Genomic DNA, 18,692 nt, shown 5'->3' on the forward strand with positions numbered 1-18,692 from the left:
TTACATAAACCCCATCTCTCCATCTAGATTTCAATAGAACTGGACTACACCACAACCCTTTCATGGGTCATGTAATTTTACTGAACAGTACCAATCCCTCCCAGAGAAATAGTTTAGATCTACTTCTAAATTTGTGCAGGGCAGTGTGTGGCACTTCGGAGAAGAAAAGCCACACTAGGGCCAGTTCCTCAGGGGTTGAGATAAGAATCCAAGAAAAACACACACATATATATACTTCATGTATAATCTTGCACTTTATTCAAAATTTGACATGTGAGTGTTCTCTCATTTTTGGACTTTGGGGCAAGAGAGAAAAATAAAATGAAAGGAGACGTATGCATTTACCTGTACTTCAAGAAGGGGGGTAAGGGGAGGTGAAATAGTGTTCAGGAAAGGAGGGATTTAAATAGAAAAGGCACTTTTACACTTACAGCAACCAGTAGGGCCGTCCTCTCTGCAATTAAAACTGCAGCAAGAGGGAGCGCATGTAAACAGGCCAGCTTCTCTGTACAACACTGGCCAAAAAGATCTGCTGCTCAGGCCGCCAGAGGGACGAGCCCACGGTCGCGCTCACCTATCCAGTCAAGAATAATCCACACCAGCCAAAACCCTGCGGGGACCCCAAGGCTTTTCTGTACGACACCTCGGCCCACAGGGAGTGCTGGAACAAATGAATTATGGCATTTGAAAACAAAAACATCTTTTGGAATAAAATAAAAGCTGCCTTCTGGAGCTCTGGCTTCTCTGTATCGACGCAGAGCTTCAGAGTACAATAAATAGGAATACAACAAGAAACTTCAAGTATCGAAAGCTTTACAATTAAGACACTTTTTCAGAGGTCGTGATGGGAGCCGGTTTCTCTGTATCTACACCGGCTGTCAAGACGGAAAAGGAGTCTTAATTTTTTCTTAAATAACCATGTGTGTCAAAAGTGAAAACTCAAGCAAAAGACAACTGCCTTTAAAAGGAGTGATTTTGCAGTTGGTGGAATTAACTTTCTTATAAAGAAAGGAACTAAACCCTTTAATACCAGTGTGTTCGATCCTGCAGACCGTGGATCCCAGGGGCCACCCCCCCACGACTTCTCTGTATTACATCGTGAGGGCGCCGTGGTCTGACTGGAATAATGTGGAATAGGTTTTGACAGGTTTGGCCAACACGTCAACTGTGATGCATAGCGGCTTTAAAAATGACCCTCATCTCAAATTGTGCCATGATACAAGTCTGTCCTCCACAGAGAGAGGAGAGAAAAAGATGGGGGCAGGGAGGAGCAGGGTCAGGTTAGAGGGGGAATTAAAAAAAAGTTTTAAAAGCCTGCTAATAACGATTAAATACTCATAGCCACAGCTCAGTTTTGGATCATTCTATAGTTTTTAAAACTACACAGACTCCAGGATAAGCCTACTAGCAGACCGACTATAAGCAACCATGCACTGCAGAGCTTCACTTAAAATGTGGTTGTGTGCGCGCAATTTATTACTGTATAAATCTTTTAAATGTCTCCATATACTGGGAAGACCTGGGAGGAGAGACCAATATCCAGGTCCACTGAGCGAAAAGCTTCACAAGCTCCAAGCAAGCACATCTGGCATTTCATAGGGCAACATTAAGGACATTCAAATTTCTTCAAATCCTACCATTTAGGTTTCCCCCCCACCCCCCCAAAGGTTGACTTATGGAAGAAAGAAATTGTGCATTGCTGATGCAGATACTGTAACCTTCAAGTAATCGCTTTAGTTTTTGGGTGCACTTTCAACTTTGCTAGACCATGAAAGAGTGCCATGAAGTTGGGTACATTAGACGGGCAGGGAACTCAGGCCTCTTATGTCAAATGCAGTGATTTTCAGTGAACAGTTCTAAAAAGGCAAAAAAAAATCTAATCTAGCTGCAGAGTGGAAGAGGGACGGTGGGGGATGAGCCACGTGTCACTAAATTATTCGAGGGATGCCAGGTGCAAAAGCTTAATGGGGGGGGGGGGGGGGGGGGGAACTAATGCAAGGATACATACATCCAGAGGAGCAAGTGCATTTAGGAAGCAGACAGTTCTAATGGTCCCAGCCACACAGACGGAGACTAAGCCAGCAGTCCAGACTGCTCAGAGTGGTAATGAGTCAGAAATGGGATGTGAAAACAGGGTTTGGGGATTTGAGTTTGTTTTTTTAGGAAAATTTTGGGCCTTTTCCCCCCTAAGACCTGGAAGGCTTCTCTGTAGTATACACCAACAGGCCTGGGGAAAAAAAGCTTAACAGATTTAGTATTTGAGCTTTTTGGGCACCTCCCAAGGGAAGGAATCCCTACCAAAGTGGCCATAGGCTGCCGTCCTCTGATAAATGGGTTTCTTCAGGTCCAGATCCCTGGAATACACAATTCACAGATTTAACAGCCATCTCTGCAGGATTGTCCTTTATGCACGTACACCGATTATAGACACCTAATTGGGTCATGACCTGTTCAATACATTTGTCTGCATGCGAGACCTCAAAAAAGATTAATGTGCAATTTGTACATCAAAAGTGGGCAGAGTGGATAACCTAGATCACCATAGCGATGAATGGGTTTCAACAGCCCACACTTTTGTTGCAAGTCACTCAGCTGGATACGAATGGCAGATCACGAATTAAAAGCAGTCTCTCCGCTTTGTTCTTTTTAAGTTAAGATACCGTCAACTCCAGGAAAAAAAAAACAAAAGTGTGACTTACCATGCTAATCAATCCTCTTCAGTGGGAGATGAAAACAGTATTCTTGGGTCCTGTTATCTACCAGTTCACTGCCTTTCCTGTACTGCAACTCCTTACGTTAATACCACATCTCTGCACTTTACGGTCTCCATTACCTTATGAATAAACTACAACTTATAAACTATCAATTTCTCCAGCGTTCAGAGCAGGAAGTGAAGAGGCACCAGGCCGTGGAGTTACAGTAACTGAGAGAAAGGTCACAGTGATTGACCCTTGCATTCACACAGCGGGGAGAGGGGTTCTACGCTACACAAACTGCCCTGCCGCTCTGGGGAGTGGACTTTACCTGACGATAACCCCAGGTCGGAGGTCAAAGTTCTTCCTGACAATGTCCAGCAGCTCCCTCTCGGTCTTCGGGGAAGTGCCATAGTGGAAGATGGAGATGGAGAGCGGATGGGACACTCCAATTGCGTACGCGACCTGCGTGGCAAAGAGGAGGGCTTTTCATTAAACAAAAGATTAAAACAAAAACCTGAGTCTTCACGCCTTGCCATAGACACTTTTCATACGAAGTGTTCGGAGTTTGAGGGCTACATGAAAGCACCCTATATCCGCAAACTCCTTTGTTAAGGGCGTGACTCCAGACAGGGGTCACGAGACCCCAGGGCTGCACAGTGCTGTCTAAAGGCGCGCTGGCAACGGACTGCGATGGCGAGGCCTGCTGGCAACCAGCCTCACCTGGACCAGAACCCGCTTGCAGAGCTCGGCCTTCACCAAAGACTTGGCCACCCAGCGTGCGGCGTAGGCAGCAGAGCGGTCCACCTTGGTGTAGTCCTTGCCAGAGAAGGCCCCACCCCCATGGGCACCCCAGCCCCCGTAGGTGTCCACGATGATCTTGCGCCCGGTCAGACCAGCATCGCCCTGTGGACAGAGGGCAGACGGGTGAATGAGTAGGTTAATGGCTCGGACCCTGCCCCAATTCAACCCTTTTAAAATACAACTCCCCCCCCCCCCCATTACAGAAACAAGAGCACTCGAACCTGCGGCCCCCCGATGACGAAGCGTCCGCTGGGCTGCAGGTGGTAGATGGTGTCGTCATCCAGGTAGACTGTGGGCACGACCGCCTTGATCACCTTCTCCTTCAGCGCGTCCCTCATCTCGTCCAGGCAGATGTCCTCATCGTGTTGTACGGAGATCACGATGGTGTGGACGCGCACTGGGATCACTGCCCCCCGGTCCTGGCGGTACTGCACAGTCACCTGTGTAGGGAGGGACAAGAGGATCACCAAAACCAAAACATTCCAGGAATGTGGCAACAGTTTCCAAGCCGCTTCTGGTGCCAGCCTGGGTTTATTAGTGTATGAGGCAGGCTGGACAACCCCAATAGACATGCAGTAGAAGGTCCACAGAGTCAAGTTCATTTTTGGATAATTACAGGGCAATCCAGGTTACGAAACCACGAGGAATGCCAACAAGAGCAGAGTGGTTTTCGAAACGCACAGACCTTCTCCTCTAATACTAGCTCACTTTGAGGAGTACTTTGACCCAAGGCGCTCAAGATAACATGCAAACCACAAACACCACAGTGCAAAGGGCTTCTGCCTGGAACCTCTCGACTAATTTTGTAAGAAACCTTAAGCCCTTACCTCATACAAAAAGTAATCCCCACCCCTCCTCCAATCTCATGCTGTCCTAGGCAGTTTAGTGCCAGTTTTGTCCACTATACAATTCATAGATCAAAGCTCACAGCTCCCCACTTCCTTATCAAGCCTCAATAGGGGAGAAGCCTCCGCACAGTGCTGCCACACCCACCTGCGTCTTGGAGTCAGGCCGCAGCCAGGGAAGGGTACCATTGCGGCGCAGCTCGGCCAGCTTGGCGTTGAGCTTGTGGGCCAAAACAATGGTCAGGGGCATGCACTCCTCAGTCTCATCAGTGGCATAGCCAAACATCAGGCCCTGCACAGGAGGGGAACACAGAACATGTTCAGCAACAAAAATACCTGCATAACTGTACCAACTTACAAAGTGTTTTTATTATAGATTTAATAAAAAAAATAAGAAGTTTGAGGATCGGGGCAGGGTCCGAGCCATTAACCTACTCATTCACCCATCTACAGAACTCCCCATAATTTCCATTATCCCTCCCACCACCCCTCCTAGGTCCTCACCTGGTCCCCAGCCCCAACATCCTCCTCACTACGGTCCAGATGGACACCCTGGGCGATGTCGGGAGACTGCTGCTCCAGGGCCACTAGCACGTTGCAGGTCTTGTAGTCAAAGCCTGGCAGGAGAGAACACATGGTCAAGACAGGCAGACCAGGAAGCGCTTTGACACCACTATACAGAGCTTACATCGTTCAAAGGAGTTCCAAGTTCAAAAATCAAAGCTAGGTTACAATTTAGCCAGTGCTACCGCTGTAGAATTGGGGGGGTGGGAATGGAAACAGTACAGACATGCTGAACTTTGCTTCACAACCAGTTTAGCATTGAGTACAGATTTACAGCCAAGTTGCATCCATGACGACAACTAGAATTTATTTGCATCTAAATTTACCAAGACAGAAGAGGTAATTCTATCTATGTTCACATCTTTATTACTTGCACACACACCCACCAGCAGCCCCATCTCACCTTTGGAGGAGTCATCATAGCCAATGTGCTTGATGGTTTCCCGAACAACTTTCTGGTAATCCACATTGGCCCTAGATGTGATCTCTCCAGCCAGAAGGATCATGCCAGTCTTTGCAACAGTTTCTGAAAGAGGTAGAATGGATGGAGAAACCATAAATAAAGGCTTGCAGGATAAACTGATCCATCAGCTAAACGGCCAATAACCTTATGTAGACAAGCGTTTGCACATATACACTTACATCGCACATGCTGACTGATCCAAGCTAACTGATCCACCAGCATTAGGAAGTTACACAAGCAAAATTGTACTTACCACAGGCAACCTTGGCATCTGGATCCTGTTTCAGATGAGCATCCAGCACTGCATCACTGATCTGGTCACAAATCTTATCTGTCAAGAAGGAAGAGGAGAATTAATTTGCAATCACGTTTGTACAGTATCAAAGATGGGATGGGGTTAAGCCGGACTTTGCTTACATTTACGATCTCTAGGTCAAGAGTCTCCATTTAACAAACGCAACCAGAAAGCGAGGAGAAACCGGTCGAGTCCCTGGCAGACAGGCGGCTGCAACACATGGCACTCGCTGCCGGGTTCTTACCTTTTTTGATAGACAGGTCGGACAAGTGTTGGGTGCCGGCCCGCCCACGAACCCTGGCGATTGGCTGGGAGACTACGGCAACTTCTAGATACTTCAGTCCAAACGTTACTACGATTGGACTAAGAGAGTGCCTGTCAGTTTTCCTTAGACCCCCTACACTGCCTTTTCCGTGAGCCATTTTAAAAATCACTTTATTAGGAAATAAAAAGGGCTCTTGTGTCATGTAGCCTTTACCAATATGGTTTATGTACCGTCTTGCACTACGGCGTCAGGGGGTTAAACACCGTCCCTGAAACGTCAGCAACACCGCAACCGTCTGCCGGGGGAGACACCAGTGGAGTGGAACCGGAGGAAGAGTGCTCGCCGCCCGCCGCAAACGCCCATGCCATCCCTCAGCTCTTGCGTCAGCCAGCGTCCTGTACTGAACCCCTACTTCGCTTACAGCCGCGGTCCACTGCATGGGATCGGACGGGTCTACACCCTCCCACGAGTTCCCCGCAAACCCCCTTAATGGGTAGTTTGCCGCATTGATCGCGGCAGCCATGATGACGGTGTGCTCGGTGGGTGATCTACTCTGGGTGCGGGAGACATGACAGCCACGCCGCCGTGCCGGGTCTCGACGCGGGCCGGTACAGATTACGGGCGGTGAAGAAACCGCGCGGAAACCAGGACGTGACCCGGAGTTCACCCCGGAAAAGGAGGGCGGGCGCGGGCTGCACACGCCGCTTTAGCCGGGGTCGCCTGGATTAAAGTCCGCCATAATTCCCCATTGTTAGTCTGTGCGGCTCAGATGACACTGCCGGTGCGCCCTAGTTTACAGAGCCTCCTGAAACCCTCCCAACAGTGCTAGCTGAAACATGAAACCCCTCGGTACGCGTTTACATCTTAAAACAATCTTCATAAACGCACATTAAAAATATCCGGATGCACATTAAGACCGGTGTAAGCAGATGCACACGGCAGAAAAAGCACGCGCCCGCACCGCGTGGCCTCCCGGTCCGCGCCGACACGCGGGCCCCCGCTCACGTGCGCCGCGCTTCCACGAGCAGCTTTTACGACAAAATTGAGCAAATTGACAATAAAGCGACTCGTTTCTTCCCCTCGGATGTTTGAGCCATGATCAGCCATGATCAGCCATGAACACGCCCCGTCGCGCTGTCGCAGGAGATGCTCTCGGTGGGGCCTACACGGCGGAGGCTGATGTAACACGAGCAGCCCCACACAGACGGACAGCGCCGCCGCCGCCGCCGCAGGAGCCCCGCAGCCACACAGCAACATTAACCCGATTACACTTATTTTCAGTGTCCTCGCCCGAACAGGAAATCTCAGCAGGCACATTGAAGAAAGCGACACGACCGGATGAAAGATATAATTAGACTCAGGCAAGCCACCCAAGACTCGTGGGAAAGGAAAATAAGTAAACATGGACGCACCTGGGTGACCTTCCCCGACAGACTCGGACGTGAAGAGAAAGCAGTCTTCTTCAATCAGCGAGTTGTGGAAACCGTTGATCTGCCCGTTCATGTTGGAGTCTGGATGCTGACAAATAACCGAAACAAATCTTATGCTGGTATTATTTTAGTTTTTCACGATTGTCGTGGTTGTTCTTATGACAACTATGCTCCCGGCACTGACAACTCTTGTCTCTTCGGCTGGAAATATACCGGCGAACTGCGGCACAGCAGTATTTATAGGTACTCAGAGCTGGCGGCTACGTCACGCAGGCGTGTCCCCGAGTCCCGTCATTCAACCTATGGGCTCCAGCGGGCGGGACCATTGCGCACAGAATGGGGGAGTTTTTTAAGTATGTAAAACTGGTGTCGTATTCCATTCCCTTTCATCTGTACATAAAACCTTCCCATTGAAGAGATCTGTCCATCAACAAACCACGGCCCACGGTTTTCAACTGTGTCAGTGTCCCAGGACGACTGTTCGGTGAGAAGTATATGTGGCGTATCCCTCGATGTCGCCTTCCCCTAGACCCAGACAGTCAGACATCGCCCCCCCTCCAACCAAAATAAAGACCGTGAAAATGTGAAATATTACTTAACTGATAAAGCCAGCAGCTTGCAGTGAGTGTTGTAATACGAATAATAATGAATTAATCGCTATTATATACCCTGTGTTTGAAAATATGCACACGTTTGTTCTTTTCAGATTCCGCAAAATAGAATTCGACGTAACTGATGCATGCTTTCGAACGCAGGTTTTAGAATAACATTATTCTCATTATTATATAACGTGGGGTTACGAAAGACCAACATCATGCCCACACCTGCTCGTTTCCCAATGACATTGCTGCGGTTGTAGCCCAGGTGCGTTGCCATTTTTTCGGTGCTGCCGGTCTGTTTGTGTGAATACGAGTGAATATAACAAGAAAAGGCTAACTAAAACAGTCAAACAAAACATTTTCAATCATATTGCATTATGCATTAAAAAATAAATACACAGAAATTGAATACACGAATGGACTCGTGTACTGTAGTGTGTATTGCAGGGGTGCGTGTAAAGGTAAATACCGATCTTTCTTCGGCTTTAAGCTGGAAGGTTCGAGAATTCTATTACTGCAGACTTAGGCAGTGTTTTAAACATATCTGTTAAAAACACCCATGTTGACCTGCATGAGCATATCTACTGTTGACATTTCCACACCTACAATCTACCTGGGACAGCAGCTACTTTCAGTGGAAATAAAGCTGAAAATATTATGTGCAAATGAAACAGATCGGTTTAAGATCTCTTCATTTGTCTAATTCTTATCAGAGGGCGGGTAAGCAGATTTGTGGTCTCTTTGCTAATTGCAGTGGGCCATAATTTAATGACACGTCAAATAAGTCACTGCCCTTTGACGATGAGATGGGAGACAGTGGTAAACAGCAGATGCACTTTCTAACTCGTCAGTAGCTGGACCAGAAGTCCTAAAATTGAGAATTATAGAAATATATATTTTTGTTGTACACTAGAACACTTTGGTCAAACCACAGTCAATTCTACGAAAGCAAAGTGAAATGACAGTTAAGCGTGGTGAAGTGTAGTAAGCCATGATATAAATCTTAACCAAGGGAAGCCAGCCAGATCACTGTGCAAATATCCTGGAGTAAACATTCGTCAGACTGAAAATAATTCCACAGAAATCCAAAAGTTACGGCTTGAAAAGAAAAAATCCACACCACAACAACACAGTCAAATGTTTACATGTTTTTTTCTTATATGTTATGCTTTGCATTTTATATTTGCTAATTAATAGTTCTAGCCAATTTTGAATTAGTCCGTAAAGGGAGGGTTATATATCAGGCTTTAGTGCATGGGGCTCCAGCAATGAGTTTCAAACACTTGCACAATGTTTTTTAGCTTCCCCCATCACACTTCTACAAAATAGACACTTAGTACCTTTGTTATCATTATTTACATTTTCTCCAAATGTTGTAACAACAATATAGAGATTGTGCCAATGCAGGCTTTTGCAGAAGTGACAGACAACACAACACAATTCAAAACAAATAAAAAACAATACAAAACAATAAAAAGGCTTGTGTCTCAGGGCCCAATATGGCCGTGGTGCAGAAGGCAGAAATTTAAGTGTACAGCACAAGGCTGTGGAAGGTCTGAGTTTTATGTCCTTTGTTGCAGCCACCCTTCGGCGATGTTTGATTTGTAATTCATAGCTGTATCCGGGCCCCCGTTCTCATGGAAACCAGATGGGGTTTCACAAGATGATGTTCCCAGTTTCAGTCACACTCCCATTTTTATCGCCAAACAGAACCCCTCTGCTCTGCGGACAAGACGTGCTCAGTTATTAGCATTATAATTAGGATTGTTGATGGGGCTCTTGTTTTTCTCTCCCAGATCCTCTGCATGTGACGCTGGTTTATTAACTGAATCCCAGCAGGGCTCTGTTTACTATCAGATTCTTTGACCGTCTCAGTCTCAAAGTGTGGGCCCACAAGGCAAAGCAAAAAAAGAAGATACAAAAATTATAATAATAACACAAGCTTCTTTGAGTTTTTGCAAAAGCTGGAATTCAATTAAGTTTTTAAAAAAGAACGGACAAACGATCAGTTTCCATTGCACAGCTTATCTGTGTTCAGTACACGGTTATCTGGGAAGATAACAGGTAGCTTACGTGTGCATTTAAGCTGACTGGACAGTCTTAATAGGCACCAGCCTGGACTGGATGACAATGTGATTATGGCAATTCCTATTGTCTGACATTTTGTAACTGTAGGCTCCCAAATGAAGACACAAACCAGTCTTCCTAGACTGTGCTATACCTCCCAAATGTCTGGCACCCCTGTGTTGTGTTGCCCTCCCAGCACAGTGACATATTGGTGGTAGCGGAAGTTGGGAGACATTGCCACAGGTGCACAGGCACAGTGCGAACACTGAGACAATTTCAAGATGATTAGAAATTAAGCAGGATGAAGCCAAGTCCTGAAGTTAATTGATGATGTTATACACCAATCAGCCATAACATTATGACCACTGACAGGTGAAGTGAATAACACTGATAATCTCGATATCATGGCACGTGTCAGTGGGTGGGATATATTAGGCAGCAAGTGAACATTTTGTCCTCAAAGTTGATGTGTTAGAAGCAGGAAAAATGGGCAGCGTAAGGATCTGAGCGACTTTGACAAGGGCCAAATTGTGATGGCTAGACGACTGGGTCAGAGCATCTCCAAAACTGCAGCTCTTGTGGGGTGTTCCCGGTCTGCAGTGGTCAGTACCTATCAAAAGTGTCCAAGGAAGGAAAAGCGGTGAACCGGCGACAGGGTCATGGGCAGCCAAGGCTCACGGATGAAGGGGGGGGCGTGAAGGCTTGCCCGTGTGGTCCGATCCTACAGACGTGCTACTGTAGCTCAAATTGCTGAAAAAGTTCATGCTGGTTCTGATAGAAAGGTGTCAGAACACACAGTGCGTCGCAGTTTGTTGCGTATGGGGCTGCGTAGCCGCAGACCAGTCAGGGTGCCCATGCTGACCCCTGTCCACTGCCGAAAGCGCCTACAATGGGCACGTGAGCATCAGAACTGGACCACGGAGCAATGGAAGAAGGTGGCCTGGTCTGATGAATCACGAGTTCAAGGTGTTGACTTGGCCTCCAAATTCCCCAGATCTCAATCCAATCGAGCATCTGTGGGATGTGCTGGACAAACAAGTCCGATCCATGGAGGCCCCACCTGGCAACTTACAGGACTTTAAGGATCTGCTGCTAACGTCTTGGTGCCAGATACCACATCACACCTTCAGAGGTCTAGTGGAGTCCATGCCTCGATGGGTCAGGGCTGTTTTGGGACCTACACAATATTAGGCAGGTGGTCATAATGTTATGGCTGATCGGTGTATTTCTCTGTTGTTGCATCAGTCAGGTTCAAAAGCTTCCTCTTCTCTATCTCAGAATTCTGTTCTATTGCAGGACAGGTTGTGCCCGATTGATCTAGGATCAAACTCAGGGAGGGACACACAGAACGTGTGCATGTGAAAAACTTAATGAAATTAAAAAAATACATCAGACAATGAAAAGAGACCACTCTGATCATATAGTTTCCATTTGGGTCTCTGTTTTCTTAAGAATCCTCAGTTCCCTTTTCGAACAAAACAAAAAAAACTGTCCCTTTCCTCAGTTCTCTTTGTTTCGAGACACTATATTAAAGGATTCATTACAGAAGAGATCGAGTTTTAGGAGTGCCGTTGCAGTACAGCATGGGGCCACAGCTCATTCAGGATAGCGGAGTGACCTAGATAATCCACACAGAATCATCTGACTGGGCAGCCACGTCACCATGGCTACACCACCTGGCCCGATGAGCCGGCTGACCCCAGCCAATCGCAACGCAGCCCTGCGCTTAGCTCACAGACAGGCCGAGGATGCTCCCACTCGAAATCTACAGGTGAAGGGCAGGGCATAACCTGCTAGCACACAATCATGCGGATGTGCTTTTTGTCATGATTTGTATTAGTGCATGTGAAAGGCTAGTGTAAATCAGTTGTGAAGCTCTCGAAGGTAAACTCTGCATTGCGGGAGTCTCCAGCCCAGGTCCTGGAGAGCTACGTGACATTTCCGAAGCACTATTTATATGGATAAATGTGGGCTATATATTATCATATCAATGGATGGATTGAGCACTTGGTGACTCCATAAATTTGGGAGTATGGCAAGAAAATAACTGTAGAGTGCAGACTTGTGGACTTCCTCTCTGTGAGTTTGTGATTAACAGCCTCTCTCTCTGCCCCAAGATACTGGAACTCATTCACAAACTGGCCAGTCTGAGACGTGCAAAGGGAGTGTTTGTCCACAACTTGAATAGCAGTTCCCAATTAATCTCCTCTGAGGTAATCAGCACGAGGTTTCAACAGAGATAATCTTTATAATCGGGTCTTTCATTAATGACTTTCTTGTAGTGATCAAAGTGCAAACAAATCCGTGTTTGTCTTTCTCATGTTCAGACCCCCCCACCCCACCTTGACATTGAACAGTGTGACCCCATCACAGAAGGAACTAAAGTGGAAGGAGTAAGAGAGTGGGGGTGTTTAGCTGTATGCAACCTATCGCTGCTATCTCACAGATTGATCCCAGAGCCTTGGTATGTCAGTACCTGTAAGAATGCGGTGAATAAGCAGTTTTCAGTTCCACGGTGCACACGTACACGTGGGCCACAAGACTGAAATCCAGACTTTGACCTCCAGGCAGCCCATGGCTCTGTGTTGGAACAGCTGTGCCACCCCAGCACAACCACAGAGGCACCTCAGCCCAGAGCACTCTTACAATCTGCATTATTCAACAGGCTTTTCATTCATGTTTCCGGCGTTGGTATTACTGAGAAACAGTCAATTCCTGAACAGGGTGAAACCTATTCAATTATTCCATCGGGGATGTAGACCCGATTGGACGCCTCCAAGTCCCCCAGGCAATCAGGGTAGAATTCACAGGACAGTAGGAAACTGCAGAAAAGTCTTTATTAGTGTCATGATGATCTTGATGACGAGGACATAAAACCCATTATCTTCAAAATGTTCCATGCATTCCAGCATAGAATAGCTAATAATCATTGAACAATGAGGGACCACAATCACCCCCCATCCCCTCTCTTACACACACACACATGTCTGGGAGAGACATCCTGACTAAAGCAGTGAGCATGACTGGCTTTGCTGTGCATGGAGGCTGCTATGTTGCCGGTCTAACTCCAGAGGCGTCTCAACGCAGGCCCACGTGATTCCTTCTCCTGTGAGGGCCGAGCCGCTGACTCAGCTGAACTGGGCTTTCCTGGGATAAGAAGCTGCCTGCCATCTCTTTCCACGCTGAGCACCTCCCCCTCTCTGATTTTATCTTCTTTTGGAATATTATTCACTGTAAAGTATGCATTTGGTTTGAAAGTCTCCTGCATTATATCATCATGATGTGCAAACCTACTCTTCTGAACACACAGTGAACGGATAACTGACATTTTTCTGCTATTCCAATACCTTTGGTAATTGATAGCGTATACATGAGATCTGAAACATGGCACCAGCACAGCGCACCTCTATAATTCAGGATGTACACTTAGGTCCATAAATATTTGGACAGTGACACAATTGTCATCATTTTGGCTCTGTACACCACCACAATGTGTTGTATATGTGTTCCCCCAATTTTAGGGGCTCAAAAATATTTGGACAAACTAACATAATCATGAATTCAATTGTGAGTTTCAATACTTGGTTGCAAATCCTTTGCAGTCAATGACTGCCTGAAGTCTGGAACCCATAGACATCATGAGATGCTGGGTTTCTTCCCTGGTGATGCTCTGCCAGGCCTGCACTGCAGCTGTCTTTAGTTCCTGCTTGTTCTTGGGGTGATTTGTTTCCTTTCAAATCCATTGTGGTGGCATACAGGGCCAAAATGATGACAATTGTGTCACTGTCCAAATATTTATGGACCTAACTGTATGTTGCAACATGAGTCCCGCCCACCCGTAACCCCCCCCCCCCCAAGTATCAGCCCTGTGTTTGCTCTGAATTTGTTCTTTTGGACAAAAGTGCCGTGTTGTCACTGATTCATCAATCTGTCGCAGTGAGGTGCTGCTGAGTCATGCTGGCTGATGCAATGCTGTGGCTGTATTGGTGCACTGGGGGGCTGTCTCTGTGCAAAGTGTGGCCTATTGGGCAGCTGCATGGCACGAGTGGGACCCAACTCACACAAGCCAGATTACCTGGAGGAGGATATTTGTGTTCCTGGTTTAAGGCTGGCCAAGTATGGCGGCTCTTGTGGCAGTTTGTCCGCTCTGAGCGGTCTCTTGCTTCCTGGCTGCCAGGGGAACCTGCGCGTGAATGTCCAAGTCTGATCGTAGGGTTGTGAACATCACCTACGATTTATAGCTAATCCTGTTTACAATGAAGGTTTAATCAAGCACATATTTCAAAGTACTGATAGAGTTATTTGTAGAATTGATGCCATGGACAAGGAGAAGCAAACGAGAAAGAGATGGAATAACTCTTGCTTAGGTTTTCGGACCTGATTCAGGATTTTTATTTTTCATTTTCCTGTTATCAATTAAAAAAAAAAAAAAAGACGTACTGCACAAAACGTGAAGAAGTCAGGCTGAAGTGAGTGTTATCTTCTGGCTGCCCCCAGGGTTTACTTCTGAATCGAAAGTTCAGTTTGCCCTGTTCCCTTGTCGGGGCTGTCGCAAGCGGGAAGCTGTTATGTAACAAAATCAGCAACAGAGCCTGTGGCTTGGCATTCTGCCCACCTGCAGTGCATCCTGGGATGGCATGAGTTTCTCTCATGGGGCCTCCAAGGAGTCACAGCCAAGCAGGGGTGAGGAAAACGGCAAGAAGATGTATATATACATTTGCATTACAACCACAGGCAGAACAATATGTTAAAAGTGGCAGATGTCAACAAGCTCAGCTCCAGTTATACCATCACTGGAAAGTAGCACATCTCAGTTCAGATTTGTGCAGCATTATGTAGTAACCTTGCCAAGAGTGCTATACCAAATAAAAACTGATTGATTGATTTGCAGGACTCTCCTTATACCCCTAATCAAACCCCCTTTGCCCAGGCCTGAACCCTAGGCTGAACTCTAAACTAAAGTCTAGTGTAACGTGTTTTAAATATTTTTAAACTGAAGTTGAATGTAACCCCAAAGACCACCCCACACTATACCTGTATCACTAAATTAACCTCGCTGTAACCTCGCTGTAAGTCCAGTCTGCAACGCACTTTAACCCACGCCCGGCCCTACCCTGCTGCTAAAACTCAGGCTTAGGGGTCACAGCAATAGCCAATGTCACCTTCAGAAGCAAAGGCCAGAGACAGGCACAGAAGTCTTGAGGTGCTGTGGAAGACGTCAAGACAAGTGCAGTCCTTGTGATTGATGAGGACAGCCCATACTGCACACCGCCCGCCCCCCAGCACAGCGCCTCTGGTCCTCTGTGTCCATCTGAGATTAGTAACACAGCGCTAAAGAACGACAGCAGTGTTTCAAGCCCTTATAGGGACAAAGTATGTGATTCAGTAAAGCCTTATTGGGGGGTGGACTGGAGTCATAACTTACCAGACCTGAAGAACTGTACCCCATAAAAAGAAACCTTGAAATAAATATAAAATAAAATCTGTACACAGTGCCTTGCAAAAGTATTCACACCCTTCCTATGGTGTGCTTCATTTTGTGAAACTTAATGCTCAAACTGAAGGGTAAGATTATTTACAATAGGTGTTAGCAAGAACTAAAGAGAAAATAACTGAAATATGTTGATATGCATAAGTATTCAAACCTCTGTGTGTTGGGTAATGGCATAGGCCGGATTCAAACCTCCTTAGTGTGTGGACTTCAGGACCCAGTGTGCTGTGCTGTGAGTGGAGGCCATGATTGGTTGCACCACTTGGGAGCCACTGCTCTCTCCACTTGGGCCCTGCTCTGGCACACTGACTTTTACAGACCAAGTAGATCTGCACAGCGGACAATTCAGCCATCAGCACTGATATGATTGCCAGAAGGGCAGGCTCACACAGACCTCCCAGACTCCCTCTCCAGGCCCGTCTTGAGCCTTATAAACTGCAGTGAACTCGTCAGACCACATAGCTCTCATACTCTGTTTGTGTGAGTGAGTGTGTGTTTCTGTCTCTGTGATATTTTGTGTGTGTACCCCTTTCTCAGTCTCTCCCTGATCGCTCCACATGGCAGTGCCAGGGCCACAGAGAGAGGCCGTGAGGTAGCGATGGAGGAGGTAGCAGAGGCTGGGAGCCAGGAAGCAAGTAGATCTGCCCCTGTAGACCAATATAGAGCCTGACACCCAATACCCTAAAAATCACTCTCACACATTCCCTTGGCCCTGGCAGAGCAGTACAGTAAAGAGCAGTGCAGTAAAGTACAGTACAATACAGTGCAGTACAGTACAGTACAGACATGGTGCTGCCAAGCCAGGGTCACTCTTGGGAAGTTTTCTGTTTACAGACAAAATCCGGAGCAGCCTAATCTCCTGGACAGCTCAGCACTCTTGCTCTTATACATTCCTATTCCTACCACACCCCTCAGCCTATGACCCCATGACGTTTGCAGTTGTTAGCTCATTTGTACTGGCATTGTGCGCTCATGGATTTTTGCACGGATTGTATTTTCTATACTTTTTAATGGTTTGAACATGTTCCTTCAGAAAGTGGGAGGTTACCTTGGGTCTGCTGAGAAATAAATAATATTGATCATAATAATCCTGGAGTTTGTTTTCAGGGTGTGACTCTTGCAGGGCTTCAGGATTGACAGCTTAGGTTACACAGCAAGCTACAAATCTGGATCCGTGCCGACACCCAGGAGATCTGAACTAAAGCAATGAAAACAATAACAGAGACAGTGCAGTTTTCCTTTACTGTGCTTTACCACAATTGGCCAAAAAAATAGGCAACGTAGCACAGGTACCCAGCACATCACCTCTGGGCCAACTTACTAGCGCAGGGAATTCTGGGCCATCCCTTTTGGGGAAAGGGTGCACACTGCCAGACCCAGACAGAGTACATGAAAGCCAGGAACGCAGTCAGCCTTAGTAGGACAGCACAGATCTGGGACCTACAGCAAAACCCCCCCAGGCCCGATTTCACCAGGGAGTGAATTATTACCTGTGCGTCACCAGTAGGAACCGGAGCCTTCTAAGCCCCCCCTCCCCTAACGAAGAATGTACCAAGTCACTCAAGTGCAAACCTGTTATTTTCCAGCCCAGGTCAATCATTTTCACAGCTTGTTAGGGAAGGAGAAAAAGTCCCTTTAGCAATGCCCCCCCACCAGACTATTCCATTGACACAAGGCCAAATCACAGTGACTAGTGTGGGAGCCACAACAGAGCCGAGAGGAAGGTCACAGGAAAGTGCAGGCCTGCTTATCTCCAGGTGACCTCGACTCTCTCGTGCCTTCACCTTTCACCCGCCCCAGCCACGCTGCAGTTCCAGCTAAACTAAACTCCACACACAGGAAAAACAAACACAAAATAAACTACGACAGCCACCAAGGCCAAGCACAAAGCCCTCACTTTCAAAGGGCTCACTTTCAATTGTTGATTTCTTTTGTTTGGGTTTTTTTCCAGTACGAAATATAGTTTCCCATAGCTCTGCACACGTGCTGGATATCATCGGATTCCCTTATCTAGACTCTGGAGGAGGAGGAAAATTACTGACATGGGGAAAAGTACACACAGGGGACATCCAGTCTCCCTCAGTTCCTGTGCCGTTTCTGTTTAGGCCACAGTATGGAGCATCTGTCTGATGCCCTCCTCCACCACCCTCGCTGTAAACTGTCCCAAGTATTCGTCCAGAGGAATGAAACAAATCTCAGCCCCCGAGCTCATGGCAGTCTTTGGGGGCCTCTGTTTATTCATTCATCTAAATTGCAGTGGTTATCGGAAGAAGAACTCCAATCTTCTGCTTATCGGCCGTGGATGGACAGGCGCCCATCATTCCTGCTGGGACCGAGCTCTGAAGCAAGTTATTGTTATTGAAGCGGCACTGCAAACAACTGGGGCAGTGCCAGGCTTTTCCCCCCCTTCCTTTTCTTACAGTCTAAAGGTCTGCAAACTGCCCATCACAACATTCACATTGTGTCCCAACAATCCCCCCTTCCCTGCTCTCCCTGCTCTGGTGAAAGGCCAGCACTGAGCAAAACAATCACACATGACAGATCACAGTGAATGCCCCTCCTGTATTGGCAGTAGGTTACATAAGGGGCACAGCTAAGCCCTGCTGCCATGACTGTGGCTTTGAGATCGGACAGGCTTTAACAGCTCGCCGCGCTGGACACTGATGGCAGCTGCAGGAAGCCGTAAGAGCAACAGTCCAGAGATACTATGGCAACTCATTTATGTTTGTGTTCCTATCTTTATATGTTGATTGAGACCGAGCCTGACGGTACATCCTGTCCCGAGGTGTTCAATTCAGCTCTTTCATAAGTAAAGGAACAACAACAACAACAACCTCTTTTGGAAGTTTTGCTTTCCATGTTTGAAAAGGAAATGGGGCGGAAGTGATTATTGCTTGTGGAATCTGTTTCTCTCCCCCTGCCCGGCACCATGCTCTTGGTACAGCCTGTTTCTCCCAGGCTGCCGTAATCAATTTCCACAAGATCCGTAGCACTCAGGTATACTCCGTAAGGGACTCCATAATGCTCTGGGGGTGAGGAAGGCCTTGATTTTTTCAAAGCTTGCTCTACCTCTTTCCACTCAGGTATGCCATCCTCCATAAGGAATAAACACAGGCTCCCGACTTTTTGAATCTGCGCGTTTCCTCCACATATCTCTCCAGCTCACACTGAGACGC

The 18,692-nt window shown here is 47.1% G+C and overlaps 1 protein-coding gene across 1 annotated transcript; it reads right to left on the reverse strand.

Moving 5' to 3' along the window:
• Positions 1 to 235: 235 nt before the first annotated feature.
• Positions 236 to 7,576, reverse strand: mat2ab (methionine adenosyltransferase 2Ab). Its single transcript, XM_066714336.1, has 9 exons — positions 7,342 to 7,576; positions 5,623 to 5,700; positions 5,310 to 5,432; positions 4,847 to 4,959; positions 4,491 to 4,634; positions 3,719 to 3,937; positions 3,417 to 3,599; positions 3,025 to 3,158; positions 236 to 2,354 (listed from the first exon to the last, which is right to left on the reverse strand). The coding sequence occupies exons 1-9, from the start codon at positions 7,430 to 7,432 to the stop codon at positions 2,252 to 2,254; spliced, it is 1,188 nt and encodes a 395-aa protein (XP_066570433.1). The 5' UTR covers positions 7,433 to 7,576; the 3' UTR covers positions 236 to 2,251.
• Positions 7,577 to 18,692: the final 11,116 nt, after the last annotated feature.

This window comes from Amia ocellicauda, chromosome 9 (genome assembly GCF_036373705.1).
Source record: "Amia ocellicauda isolate fAmiCal2 chromosome 9, fAmiCal2.hap1, whole genome shotgun sequence".
Classification (NCBI taxonomy): Eukaryota; Metazoa; Chordata; class Actinopteri; order Amiiformes; family Amiidae; genus Amia; species Amia ocellicauda.

Bases quoted from the DNA above. Each gene is read 5' to 3' on its own strand.
- mat2ab (XM_066714336.1), bottom strand. From the start codon at position 7,432: ATGAACGGGCAGATCAACGGTTTCCACAACTCGCTGATTGAAGAAGAC. The intron at 4,960-5,309 runs GTGAGATGGGGC...CTCTCCTGCCAG, and splicing joins CTATGATGACTCCTCCAAAG to GCTTTGACTACAAGACCTGC. The intron at 3,159-3,416 runs GTGAGGCTGGTT...TTTGCCACGCAG, and splicing joins GCAAGCGGGTTCTGGTCCAG to GTCGCGTACGCAATTGGAGT.